The sequence below is a fragment of the Scyliorhinus canicula genome, chromosome 12 (genome assembly GCF_902713615.1).
Source record: "Scyliorhinus canicula chromosome 12, sScyCan1.1, whole genome shotgun sequence".
NCBI lineage: Eukaryota > Metazoa > Chordata > Chondrichthyes > Carcharhiniformes > Scyliorhinidae > Scyliorhinus > Scyliorhinus canicula.
In genome coordinates, this window is record NC_052157.1 from 102,300,190 (window position 1) to 102,315,098 (window position 14,909).

The window sequence follows — 14,909 nt, forward strand, 5'->3', positions numbered from 1 at the left end:
CTATGGGCAATTTAGCATGGCCAATCCACCTAACCCGCACATCTTTGGACTGTGGGAGGAAACCGGAGCACCCGGAGGAAACCCACGCACACACGGGGAGGACGTGCAGACTCCACACAGACAGTGACCCAGCCGGGAATCGAACCTGGGACCCTGGAGCTGTGAAGCATTGATGCTAACCACCATGCTCCCGTGAGGCCCAATTTAGCGTGGCCATTTCACCTACCCTGCAAATCTTTGTGTTGTGGGCTGCGATGTGTGACCCATGCAAACAGTGGGAGAATGTGCAAACTCCACATGGACTGTGACCCGGGACCAGGATTGAACCCGGGTCCTCAGCGCCATGATATGTAAGAAAAGTTAAAGAGGGGGGTCGGGGCCACAGATATTTTTGGGACCCTCTTCTGTTGTGAATATATGTGTTGGATTAATGTTATTTTGTAAATTGTTGGATACAAAATGTGAAAACCCAATTAAAAATATTTTTTTAGAAAAGAAAGCGGCTCACCCTTATTTGTTGGAGATATAAGATACACTTCTAGGAGGTTTGTGACACTGAATCCAAGGAAATAATGAACACAAAAAAACCCAAAACGGTTTATACAGGAGTGTTTGTGTTAGTTTGTCTGTGGAGATGAATGAATCTGAAACAAATGATTGAATCTACAATTTTCACTTGAGACAAAGTTCTTGATGTTATAACGTCATGCTGATCTTCCTGGAACTTGGATTTGGTTGCAGACCTGACTAATGATGTGACAATTGCTTTTGTGGCTCATGCAGTCCCACCAGCTAACCAGCAGAAAACTTACCACAACTTGGCAAAAGTTGCTCAAAAGAACTGGCCGAATTTATCAATGGAAAATCCACACAAGGTTTTGTGAGGGGAAAGACAAGGATATAACATGAGGTTAATGTAGAAAGTGATTGATGAGATCTCCTCTCCTACCCTGGCCAGATAGGATCTGATGTGAATTCCATTCCCAACATTGAAAACCTTAACCTGATACCATCACGCAAAAACACAAGGATCCTTACCTTGCCATTGACCAAAACATCTAATCGAATTCCAAAGACCTTGTAAAGGTCTCTCATTTCTGTGCCATTTTCCTTATAGTATTTAGCATACCTTTGAAATTAAACATGGGAGATGTTATTGAACTAAGACTGACCTTGAAAGAAAGAAAGACTTGCATTCATTCAACACCTATTATAACCTGAAGATATTATGGGCGCGATTCTCCAGCCTTGTTACTCTCTCACGAGAGCGAAACGAAGCTGGTAGTTAGTGGGAGACGCAGAAAACGAGAACCGCGCCAGGCGCCAGTTTGCGATGCAACCGGTCCGCTCTCGTAGGCAACTCGAGATCTCACCGTAGCATGGCGAGAAATCAATTATCACCACTTAAGCCCTATTTCCATACAATTAACGGGAGCGACCCCATATCCAACAGCCTCCCGTGATACACTGGCCTCGCCCGCAAGTGGTCACACTGGCACCGATTAGTACTCCTTTTTAAAAACATGAACCCGGCGGAAGAGCTTTTGTGGGGAGCCGAGGACGTGAGGAGCCAACTTTGCTCACAGGCAAAGAGCCTGGGAGTACTGGGCTTGTCACCCCAGTGCTCTGCAGGGCGAGGGTGCCCTCGGCTGGGGTTGGGGGACCCTCTGCAGGGGTGGGCCACCATAGGAGGGAGGCACGGGGGTGGGTGGGGCGGGGGGGGGGGAGTGCGCATTACCATGCCATATTTTGGATCATGTGTACCCATTCCTGGAGCAACCCTAGCCCCTGACCGCCTGCCCCACCCACTGCCCATAACCCACACCGACTACCGAGGCCTGTGGCCGTGCGGCTGAAGGCTATTGCTAATAGGGAATTGGCACTCGTGGTTAAGTGAGCACTTCACACATTCCAAGTGGATTCCTGTGGATGGACGGGCCATGTAGCATGTGGGAGTCATTGCCTAGCATCCCAATCACACTGTGATGCCTGGGCACTGTGCTTGAACACTGCGGGAGGCAACACCACATACACAGCAGCCAACATTCAAACACCCAGGAGATGGGTCACAGCTCCGGAGACATGTCCACGGCTGGAGGGTGGGTTAGTGCTATGGGGTGGGGGGGATGCACAGCACTGGGGCGGCAAGCCCAGTACCCGCGGGCTCTTTGCCTGTGAGATATGGGCCCAAGGCTCGCATTGTGGAAGAAAGTGACGGAGGCATCATACTGCTTCTGGTCAAGGATTTGTAATGTGTCACAGGTGTCCAACAACGCCCCACTCTCCCGATGGTGCTGCCCCACTCTCCCCCCCCCCCCCTTACCCACTGGCTACTCCCCCCTCTCCCCCCTCCCCCGGTGCCCTCAGTGATCCTCAATGTGCTTAACCTTCCTTGCTCTGCTGCTACGTCTAGGTAGGTTTTGGCACTGCCAAGGCACCCAGGTAGCACTGCCAAGCTGACATTTTTTGCACAGTGGCGAATAGTTCCAGGGCTGCTCTGTGAACGTGAGGTGGGGTGTGGCGGGGACCGAGGACCCCCTCATAGGTGAGTTGGGGTTTTGAGGAGGTTCGGGGATCGCATTCGAGAGATCGGGACGCCGTTTTTAAATGCCGTTTGATCTCTCCCTGCACCGAGGAATTCCGGCAAACGGAGCCACATGGCGCCCTATCTAACCGGAGTCACGTTAGACAGCGTTGTGTTTCTCAGTGCTGCAAGTGCCGGGAAACACGCGGCTCAACGCGCTCGCTATGGGACATTGTTCCCATTTGATTCCATCACGACCATTAGACCGTGGACAGCACGGTAGCATGGTGGTTAGCACAGGGGCTCACAGCTCCAGGGTCCCAGGTTCGATTCCCCGCTGGAACACTGTCTGTGCGGAGTCTTCACGTTCTCCCCATGTCTGTGTGGGTTTCCTCCGGGTGCTCCGGTTTCCTCCCACGGTCCAAAGACGTGCAGGTTAGGTGGATTGGCCATGATAAATTGCCCTTAGTATCCAAAGAAAAAGGTTAAGTGGGAATTACTGGGTTACAGGGATAGGGTAGATATGTGGGCTTGAGTAGGGTGCTCTTTGTAAGGGCCGGTGCAGACTCGATGGGCCGAATGGTCTCCTTCTGCACTGTAAATTCTACGATTCTCTATGATAGCAAGAGGCAATGTGTATCAAATTGAGAAAGTATCACTTTAATTATCACGAGTTATATGGGGTAGATTTCCGTCTGACTGCTTTCATTGGACAGATGGAAGGAGACTCAATTACCTCATTCCATCTCATCTTATACTCCTGCTACTGACTGGCTCTGCCAATCCCACAATTAGCCCAGTGCCAGGTTTGGCACCAATTAGAGAAGTGGGTGCCGTTTGTAAGGTAAGGTCTATGGTGCAGGTAAGAGCGCCACCTCCTTATGATTCCAAGCCTCTTCCATATGAGACCAGGACCTGAAGTATCATGATAATGGACACTTTTTGAGCAATTCCAGTGGACTTTTGCCAGAGACATGAGGAGGTTCACAACCAACCCCTCATCTCTCCCTGCTGACGCAAATCTTTTCCCTCTTGTCCAACTGTGATGGAGCCCTGAGCGATGTGGATTCACAGAGCTGAAGAATATAATGACTCACTATGCCAATACCCTGTGCTAACCAGCAACCTGCTGCATTATCTCACTTAGCTAAACCACTGACAAGTGGCAGATGTTAAATTGTGAGGTTCCTACCTGAAATTAAATCCTGCTGATACTTTCTCCTTGCCTGAACCTCCGTAAAGGTGATGGAAGCTGTAGGTGGGTATACAGAATCGTTCCGGCCAATCCAAGTCACAATCCCAGTTTATCACAATCCCAATCATACTGCCCTTCAACACAAACACAGTGTCAGCACAATCTCATCATTATATTTTTTAAAATATCCTTTCATGGGCTGTGAGCATCACTGGCTAGGCCAGGATTCATTGTCCATCCCAAATTGCCCTCGAGAAGGTGGTGGTGAGCTGCCATCATGAACCTCTGCAGCCCATGTGGTGTAGGTACACCCACAGTGCTGTTGGGGAGGGAGTTCCAACATTTAGCAGTAAAGAGTTATCTCATTTACAGGTGCTCTCTATTCACTCTATTCAGCAAAGGAGAACAAATGGGTTGGTTATGAAGGGAAAATAGAGTACCCAAGTAAGCTTGGGGAAACATAAACACTGCCTGTAAATGTTCCTATAGGTATGTGAGGAGAAAAAGATTGATGAAGAAAAATGTAGGATCCTTACAATAAAAACGGGGAATTTATAATGGGAAACAAATGGCTGAGCAACTAAATACGTATAATGGTTCTGTCTTCACAAATAAGGGCACAAATCAGATACCAGAAATGTTGGGGAACACAGGGTTTAGTGAGTGGGAACTGAAGGAAATGGTGTTGGAAAAATTGATGGGATTGAAGACCGATAAATCCCCAGGGCCTGATTAATCTACATCCCAGAGTATTTCAGGAAGTGGCCCTAGAAATAATGGATGCATTGGTGGTCATCTTCCAAGAACAGTTCTTACAGATTGGACGGGAGCTAATATAATCCTACTATTTAAAAAGGGAGGCAGAGAGAAAACCTGGAATTATAGACCAATGATCCTGACATCGGTAGTAGGGAAAATGCTAAAGTCCATTATAAAAGATTTAATAATAGAGCACTTTGAAAACAGTGGCAGGATTGGACAGTCAGTATGGATTTACAAAAGGGAAATCATGCTTGACAAATCTACTGGAATTCTTCGAGGATATAACTAGTAGAATTGATGAAGGGGAGCCAGTGGATGTGGTGTATTTGGACTTTCAGAAGGCTTTCGATAAAGTTTTTTCAAGTGGCAGGCAGTGACTGGTGGGATACGGCAGGGATCAGTGCTAGGACCCCAGCTATACATAATGTATATTCATGATTTAAATGAGGGCACTAAATGTAGTCTCCAAATTTGCAGATGACAGAAAACAGGTGGGAGGGTGAGTTGTGAGGTGGATGCAGAGATGCTTCAGTGTGATTTGGACAACTTGAGTGAGTGGTCAAATGCTTGACAGATACAGTATAACGTAAATTATACTTGCTACCAAAGTGGGATAAACATGAGATTACTTTGGTAGGAAAAAGAGAAGGCAGATTATTATCTGAATGGCTATAGATTGAGAGAGGGCAATGTTCAATGAGACCTGGGTGTCTTTGTACACTAGACATTGAAGGCATGCAGGTACAGCAGCAGGTGGTAAAGAAGGCAAATGGTATGTTGGCCTTCATAACAAGAGGATTAGAGTACAGGAGCAGGGCTGCCTTGCTGCAATTATACAGGGCCTTGGTGAGACCACACCTGGAAATTGTGTGCAGTTTTGGTCTCTTTATCTGAGGAAGGATGTTCTTGCGAGAGGGAGTTCTGCAAAGCTTTACCAGACTGATTCCTGGGGTGGGTGGGTGGGTGTGATGTATGAGGAGAGATTGAGTCAGTTAGGATTATATTCGCTGGAGTTCAGAAGAATGAGGGGGGATCTCATAGAAACCTATAAAATTCTCACAGGACTATTCAAGGAAGATGCAAGAAGGATGTTCCCAATGGCGGGCAAGTCCAGAACCAGGAGTCACAGTCTGGGAATATGGAGTAAACCATTTAGGACAGAGATGAGAAGAAATGTGTTCACCCAGCGTGACGACACTGTGGAATTCTTTACCAAAGAAAGTAGTTGAGGCCAAAACATTGTGGGTGGGATTCTCTGTCCCAAAACGCACCGGTCCACCCCCGCCAGCAGTGGGATCCTCCATTCCGGCAGCCGGCCAAAGGGCTTTCCCATTATGGGCACCCCCATGCCGCTGGGAAATCCGCGGGCGTGAGTGCGCCTCCGGCAAAGTGGAGGATCCCCGCCGGAGGAGAATCCAGCCCTGTATGTTTTGAAGAAGCAGTTAGATATTGCTCTTGGGGATAAAGGATATTGAGTTGGATGATCAGCAATGATCATAATGAATGGCAAAGCAGGCTCGAAGGGCTGAATGGCCTCCTCCTGCTCCTATTATCAATGTTTCTAAATGGTGCTGTGTGAATCACGGTACTGTTTTTATATGCCAATTTCAGTTTCCTTGGTTAATTGGAGGCCTGTGCTTGTGGTGAGGGCCCAGACTTACTTTGTATGCCAAGGCAGAGAAATTCTCTTTAAGTTCTTCAACAATGTACCCCAAACGAAACACAGGGCACAGCGGATCATGGACCTTGTGGTAGGAGCAATTTCTCAGAGTCTCTTTGGATATTGATTCCACTATATTCCGCCTAGAAAACAGAATTTTGGGTAAAGCTAAAAGAATGCGTCGCTTTTTTTCTAATAACGGCCTTCAAGATTGTGAATAAAAACCCAACATACCTAGAAACACCAAAAGCTGAAAAAGTGATTGCGTTCTTGATAAAGATGGTGAAGTTTTCTGCAGCCATCAGCAGTGGAGGACTAGAGGGAGAGAGGAGGGAAGATATCTACATTCAGTATAGGGGGACAAACTGCCTGAGCTGACTGGCGCAGTCGGTGGAGATCGTTTTAAGTTTGGGCGACAGAGTAAAGTGGGCATGCCAGCATATCTGCCGGTTTGCAGTTTTATTGACTAGAAGTGGAAAGATATTTAACGGGTAGCTGAATCCCAATATTTATTCATTTCACACTATTCCTCCCTGAGATATTTAATATTATTGCTGAAGATATTTACGACTAAAATCTACCAACCCTGGGATCTTTCAAACAAACGTATGTTAATCTCTATCCAGGAAGGACCATTTGGTCCATCAAGCCTGTTCCCTGTCATTGCGACATTGTGAAATGAGAGGTAACGGACTGGAAATCCACAGCTTGTGGTCCAGACAGCTCGAGGCACGGCCGTCAATGTTGGATATTTCAAATCAGGGATGTTCAAGAGGCCGGAAATAAGGAGATGTTCGGGGGAATCCTCCACCTCCCCAGCCGCGTGCTTATTGGTGCTGCGCCATTCGCCAGTGCCAGGATTCTACCATTCCGCCGCTTGTCCATAGCATTTCCCATTGTAACCAACGCACGTTACCTCAATCCCGCTGGCGGGGATGGGTTCCCGGCGGCAAAAGTGAATCACAATGACCCGAAAATTCCGGCCGTTGTTGTTTCCATGGAGACTTTACCCGGGAAAGCTGGTGAGCACCAGAGTGTGCACCATCATGTGGCAGACACCTAAAATTTACCAATCGTGCCATTGCTCTGTGCCAGCCCCAAGCAGAGAGTGTGGCCATCCACTGACCTCGCCAGGCCCAGTGGGCACAATTCCCACAGAAAACAAGTGTGGCTGGATGAAATCTCAGAATCGGAGGGGATGTCTCCCTCCATCACCAGAACCACAAATAGTTGTAAATGTCATTAGAGGTTCATGAAAATCTCTCCCTCATATGGTGAAGGTGGGCTCCCCGCACTCCAGCTTAAATGTTAGGGACCAGCCAATCTTTGCTTATGTGGCTCACCTTGCTTTGCTTTTTAGGGTGAAAACCCTTCATTAGTATGAAGTGGGACTTCCATCCATCTCAGAGTTATCAGCAAATTAGGGGTCAGTGGTTCTGCACACCGGCAGTGCCAGCAGGAGCTGTGGTCACTGGTGGTACTGCAGGTATGTCAAGGAGGTGACATTTAGCGATGGACCTGGATATTGAAACTTGTCCAGGATCTTGCTGGAGTCAAACTCACAGACCCCGCAAGGAGAGGGTGGGGGCGGGCTGGGCAGACCAGAGGGCACACCACACATGGCACAGCACCCTAATTTAGGGATCCATCTGCCTCCTTTGCTGCCCGAGTGTGACTTGTAAAATTCAGCTGTGTGTGAGTATGTGTGTGTGTCAGTGTGTGAGAGAGAAGTGGATTTTCCATCTCTTGTTCTTTTCCTTTGTGAATTCTATTTATCTGTATATCTTTCAGTTATCAGCTAAGGTTTTCTCCCTGTCTGTGATCTCGATCACGGTCTGTCTTTACTGAGTGTGTCCAGCAGATTCAGCTTTTGTTTCAGGAACCTTTTTAAAATTCAGAGTACCTAATTAATTTTTTCCAATTGAGGGGCAATTTAGCGTGGCCGATGCACCTACACTGCCCATATTTGGGTTGTGGGGGCAAAATCCACGCAGACACGGGGAGGATGTGCAAACTCCACACGGACAGTGACCTGGATCGAACCTGGGACCTTGGCGCCGTGAGGCAGCAGTGCTAACCACTGCGCCCACCATACAGGCCTTGTTTCAGGAACTTGACCATCTGTGTCAATCTGTTGAAAGTTCTCATGAGAAACAGGCCTCCAGCTAGTCTATCAATGCAATCAGGAATTTTGTGCGCACAATTCCCACATAAAACTAGTGCGGCTGGATGAAATCTCAGGATCGGAGGGCATGTCTCCCTCCATCACCATAACCACAGATAGTTGTAAATGTCATTAGAGGTTAATGAAAACCTCTCCGTCTTAAGAGATTAGAGATCCTGCAAATCAGAAACAAAAGGCAATAAATACTACAGACTCTCAGCAGGTTCAGCAGAAGATGTTCCAGGAATATACTGAGCTGGATTCTCTGGTCCACCAGCTTTGTTTCCCTGGGTGACGCATCCTCGTTGACAGAGGGATTCTCCATTCCTGCCACCTGCCAATGGGATCTCCCATTATGGCCACTCCACGCCGCCAGGAAACCCACTGGCATCGGTGCGCTGCCCACGCAATGGTGAATCCCACTGGCGGAGAATACCGCTGATTATTCTTCAGTGTGTGAGTCAACATGAGCAAGGGAGCATGTGTGAGGGAGTGAGTGTGCATGTGAGTGAATATGAGTAAGAAAAAGACAGAGCGAGTGAATGAGTGCGAGAAGGAGAAAGCGAGTGTGTGAGAGAGAGTATGCATGAGTGAAAGAGAGAGAGAGAGTGAGTGAGTGTGAGTGAAAGAGAGAACGAGTGACTAAGGAGAAAGAGTGTGTGAGTGGGAGAGTGAGTAAGTGTGAGTGAGTGAAAGAGCATGGGTGGGATTCTCCAATCCAGTGGCAGCGTGTCCACGCCGTCGTAAACGCTCCCACGACTAATTCTGGCCCCTACATGGGGCCAGCATGGCGCTGGAGCGGCTTGCAGCGAACTGTGTGCCGTGGGATCTGCGCATGCGCAGTTCCACCAACGCCAACGAGGACATGCGCAATGGTGCCTATAATGATATAGACATGTAACCAATGGGTCATCAGAACAAGACACAACCAATGGGTAATCAGAACACCCAGCGGTGGCATCATCACAAGAGAGCACCACACGACCACTATAAAAAGGACAAGGCACACAGGCCCTGCCCCTTCCACTGGCAGAAACCTAGAGAGCAAAACGTGTGTGGTTAGCAGCACCGTCATACCATAGCATGTGGTCTAGAGCAAGTTCATATAGTTAGTAGAGTATACTGTGTTACTAGAGTCAGATTAGTAGAGTGTGGAACTCATTTAGGAACTTTGTTAATCGCTCAATAAATACGTTCAACTTACCTCACGGTCTGGAGTATCCTTCAGCAATGCCTACACCAAGTAGCGGCTTATGTTACTCAAAGTAACATAACACATGGTACAGGAGTGGCTACTGAATCTACCTAGTTCAATTCAGTAAGGTCAGAGACAAACTCAGACAGCTCTTTGACAACAGAGCCAACACAAACAGCTACCGAATCCAGGCCCGATGGACTTGACATAGGCTCCTCATCAACTCAGGACCACCGGTAACCTTAGTGCGAACTGGCGTTCATTTAAACAAAAATTCGACAGCCACTGAGAGGTTGACATGAACAAAAAATTTGAGCGCTGCATCTTTAAACAAAGGATGCAAGGTAAACTTGAACCCTTCAATAGTTATTTCACTAACCTTACACTGCTAGCGCATTCCTGCAACTTCGTTGACATAACTGACTCCATGATCAGAGACCAAATAGTTTTTGGAATCCACTCTGATCCTCTGAGAGAGCAATTGCTAAAAATCAAACATATGACCTTAAAGATCACTATTGAAACGTGCGCTGTAAATGAACATTCAAAAAATCACTATTCACAATACAGAAACGCTGAGAGTGAAAAACAAACCTACCACGAGGTGGAGAGTGTTCAGGCCATCTCCCGGATGCAGTGCCCCCACATCTCTGACAGCAGCCATTTTGCGCGCTCCTCCTGGGGCCCAGCGTATGCGCAGTACGACCGGGAATACGAATTGGCCGACAACCGCACTGCATATGCTCAAGCGGCCAAGAACCGCACTGCGCATGCGCGAAGACGCACGGAACGGACGCAATGAAAGTCCCCGAGGACAAGAAAACAGTTCTGCGCTTCCTTGGAGTGGTAAACGTCCTCGGCAAATTCATCCCGAATTTGGCCAGACACACAACGTCCCTAAGAAAACTGATAAAGAAATCAACCGCCTTCGAGTGGAAGACGGAACCCCAGACAGAGTGGTTGGAGCTGAAGGCCAATCTCACCACTGCACCCGTCCTCGTATTCTTTGACCCAGATCGCGAAACTAAGATCTTGATCGATGCAAGTCAGGATGGCATTGCAGCGATTCTGCTACAGAAAGACGACACATCATGGATCCCAGTAGCATACGCATCACGGGCAATGACACTGACGGAGACCAGGTGCGCGCAGATTGAAAAGGAGTGTTTAGATCTTCTCACCAGCATCCTCAAATTCCATGATTACGTCGACGGACTGCCAACATTCACCGCTGAAACAGATCACAAACCTCTGGTCCACATCGTCCAGACGAACCTGAACGACATGATGCCCCGATTGCAGAAAGTTTTGCTCAAACTCTGGCGGTATGATTTCAATCTTGTGTACACGCCTGGCAAAGAGCTCACCATTGCAGATGCACTGTCCTACTCCGTCACCTCACCAAGTGAGCCATTGGAAATCATCCAGCACATTGAATGGCAGGTACAAATATGTGCAAGCACCCTCCCTGCAACAGACGAAAAATACGTTCTCATCAGAGAAGAGACGAAGAGACGGACAAAGACCCCCTGTGCAGCGAGTCATCTACAACCTCAACAATGGGTGGCCGAAAGGGCAATGCCCTCAATTCTATAACATCAAAGATGACCGAACGTTGATCAACGGAATCTATAGAACAGTACAGCACAGAACAGGCCCTTCGGCCCTCGATGTTGTGCCGAGCAATGATCACCCTACTCAAACTCACGAAACCTGTATACCCGCAACCTAACAATCCCCCCATTAACCTTACACTACGGGCAATTTAGCATGGCCAATCCACCTAACCTGCACATCTTCGGACTGTGGGAGGAAACCGGAGCACCCGGAGGAAACCCACGCACACACGGGGAGGACGTGCAGACTCCACACAGACAGTGACCCAGCCGGGAATCGAACCTGGGACCCTGGAGCTGTGAAGCATTGATGCTAACCACCATGCTACCGTGAGGCCCCAATCCTGCTGTAGATGGACAGAATAGTCATCCCGCTGCGTCTCCAGCGCATGGTAGTACGGCAAATTCACGAGGGGCACCTGGGCATAGAAAAGTGCAGACACAGGGCCCGACAAGCTGTCTGCTGGCCCAGAATCAACCAGGACATCATGGACATGGTCCTGGGCTGCGAGATCTGTCAGAGGTTCCAACCAGCACAGGGCAAGGAGACACTCCAACAACATGACCTGGAAACCTCGCCAAGGTCGGCATTGACCTATTCCACGCGAATGGTCGCGACTACATCCTACTCACTGATTACTTCTCAAAACTATCCTGAGGTGCTGAAGCTGTCTGACCTCACCTCAAAGACCATCATCAAAGCGTGCAGAGACGTTCTTGCCGCATGGCATCCCGAATACTGTCATGAGTGACAATGGCCCGTGTTTCCTCAGTCGAGAATGGACCACGTTTACTAAAGGCTACAACTTCAAGCACATTACCTCCAGTCCGCGCTATCCGCAGTCCAACGGCAAAGTCGAAAAGGGGGTGCACATCGTGAAGCAACTTATCCACAAATCCTCGTACTCCACCTCCGACATACATCTTGCATTACCAGCGTACCGGGCGACTCCCTTATCAACTGGCATGTCACCAGCTCAACTGTTGATGAACAGGGACCTGAGGTCGACACTTCCAGCCCTACACCTGCCCAACCCTGATCACCTACCGGTACTACAAAAGATGCAACAGCTTTGTGACAGTCAGGAACAGCACTATGACGCACATGCCACCGATCTGGACGCGCTGTCCCCAGCAGACACCATCAGGATCAAAACACCTGATGGTGGGTGGTCTGCCCCAGCTGTCATCATTCGGCAGGCTGCGCCCAGATCCTATGTGAGAAAAACGGCTGACGGCACCATCATTCGACGAAATCGAAGGGCACTTCGGAAAATCATATGCTCACAACCAATTCCCCTCCACTTCCGTCTGTTCAAGCGCCACCTCAAGACACCACAAACCACGATTCCACCAGTCGTGACTCCGACAAGACACCGGCATCCCCTCCGCCATCTCTCTGGAGGTCATCAAGGATAAGACAGAGACCCCAAAGACTGGACTTATGAACATTTGCCTTTTTATGTCTACTGTATATCCAAGACATGCATATCATGTTATTTTCTATAATACTGTCAACCTTAGCTACTATCACCACATTAGACAGGCACACAACAAAAAAAAAACAAAAAAAAAAAGGGGAGATGTAATGATATGCAGACATGTAACCAATGAGTCATCAGAACAAGACACAACCAATGGGTAATCAGAACACCCAGCCGTGGCATCATCACAAGAGGGCACCACACGACCACAATAAAAAGGACAAGGCACACAGGCCCTGCCCCTTCCACTGACAGAAACCTAGAGAGCAAAACGTGTGTGGTTAGCAGCACCGTCACACCATAGCAAGTGGTCTAGAGCAAGTTCATATAGTTAGTAGAGTATACTGTGTTACTAGAGTCAGATTAGTAGAGTGTAGAACTCATTTGGGAGCTTTGTTAATCACTCAATCAATACGTTCAACTTACCACACGGTCTGGAGTATCCTTCAGCAATGCCTACACCAAGTAGCGGCTTATGTTACTCAAAGTAACAGAACAACACAGCGCCGGCGTCAACACGCGAATGCGCAGTGGCCTCCTCCAATGTGCCGGCCCGATGCAATATGGCGCAGGACGACAGCGGCCGGTGCGTAAGAAAGGAAGCCCCCAGCCACAGAGGCCGGCCCGCCGATCGGTGGGCCCCGATCTCGGGCCAGGCCACATCGCAGGCTCCCCACCCGGGGTCGGACCTCCCCTCCCCACCCAGAGGCCGCAATCTGACCCTTCCACGCTGAGGTCCCGCCAGCTGAGAGCAGGTTAGAACGGCGCCGGCGGGACTTGGTTCTTTTCTTACGGCCGCTCGGTCCATCCGGGCCGGAGAATCGGCGGGCCAGCCGCGTACAGCGGCCCTTGACCGGTGCAGCGTCAACCATGCCGGCACCAATGGCGTCGGGGCGGCGTGGCCCGTTCGGTGGGATTCTCCCGCCCCGCCCAGGACTGGGAGAATCCCGCCCAGAGAGCCTGTGACTGAGTGAGAGAAAGAGAGAACGAGTGAGTGTGTGAGAGAAGGAGAAAGAGAGCATGTGTGTGAGTGAGAGAGAGAGATTGTGTGAGTGAGTGAATCAGTGAAAGAAAGAGACAGAGCGTGAATGAGGGAGAGGAGAAAGAGTGTATGAATGATTAAGTGAGAGTGTGTGTGTGATTGAGTGAGAGCATGTGAGTGAGTGAATGAGTGAGAGAAAGAGAGACTGAGTAAGTGAAAGAGAGAGTGAGTGAGTAAGAGAAGGAGAAACAGACCATGAGTGTTGGTGAGCGAGAGTGAGAGTGAGAGACGGAAACACTGTGAGTGAATGAGTGAGAAAGAGTGTGAGTGAGAGAGCGTGTGAGTGAGTGAGAGTGTGTGTGAGTGTGAGTGAGAGAGAGAATGTGTGTGTGAGTGAGTGAGAGAATGTTTGATTGAATGAGTGAAAGGGAGAGACAGTGTGAGTGAGTGAATGAGTGAGACAGCATGTGAGTGTGTGAATGAGTGAGACAGCATGTGAGTGTGTGAGTGAGTGAGAGAGTGAGAGACTGAGTGAGTGGGTGAGTGAAAGCGATAGACACTGTGTGAGTGGGTGAGTGAGAGAGTGGGTGAGTGAGAGAAAGCGAGTTAGTGTGTGAATGACAGAGCGTGTGTGAGTGAGTGAGAGAAAGAGAGAGACAGTGAGTGTGTGAGAGAGCGTGTGAGTGAGTGAGCGAGAGAAAGAGAACGACAATGTGTGAATGAGAGAACGCGTGAGTGAGTGAGTGAGCTGGATTATATGGTGAAGGCGGGCTCCAAATACCCCAGTGTAAATGTTAGGGCCCAGCCAATCTTTGCTTATGTGGCTCACCTTGCTTTGCTTTTTAGGGTGAAAACCCTTCATTAGTATGAAGTGGGACTTCCATCCATCTCCAGGATAGTGTCTCACCTCAGAGCTGTCAGCCAAATAGGGGTCAGTGGTTCTGCACACCGGCAGCACCAGCAGGAGCTGTGGTTACTGCTGGTACTGCAGGTATGTCAAGGAGGTGACATTTAGCGATGGACCTGGATATTGAGATCTGTCCAGGATCTTGCTGGAGTCAAACTGACAGACCCCGCCAGGATGGGGTGGGGCATGGGTCGGCAGACCAGAGGGCACACCACTGATGGCACAGCACCCTAATTTAGGGATCCATCTGCCTACTTTGCTGCCCGAGTGTGACTTGTAAAATTCAGCTGTGTGTGAGTGTGTGTGTGTGTCAGTGTGTGAGAGAGAAGTGGATTTTCCATCTCTTGTTCTTTTCCTTTGTGAATTCTATTTATCTGTATATCTTTCAGTTATCAGCTAAGGTTTTCTCCCTGTCAGTGA

At 48.9% G+C, this 14,909-nt stretch overlaps 1 protein-coding gene across 2 annotated transcripts in view; it reads right to left on the reverse strand.

Annotated features, from left to right (window-relative positions):
- p2rx1 (purinergic receptor P2X, ligand-gated ion channel, 1) overlaps window positions 1–14,909 on the reverse strand; it is a 150,182-nt gene that overhangs the window by 14,620 nt on the left and 120,653 nt on the right. For both annotated transcript variants that reach the window (XM_038814250.1, XM_038814249.1), the window contains 4 exons: window positions 6,376–6,456; window positions 6,143–6,284; window positions 3,717–3,853; window positions 1,039–1,129 (listed from right to left, as the gene is read on the reverse strand). In XM_038814250.1, coding sequence (XP_038670178.1) covers window positions 1,039–1,129; window positions 3,717–3,853; window positions 6,143–6,284; window positions 6,376–6,456 — 451 coding nt within the window. The remainder of the gene's footprint in view (window positions 1–1,038; window positions 1,130–3,716; window positions 3,854–6,142; window positions 6,285–6,375; window positions 6,457–14,909) is intronic.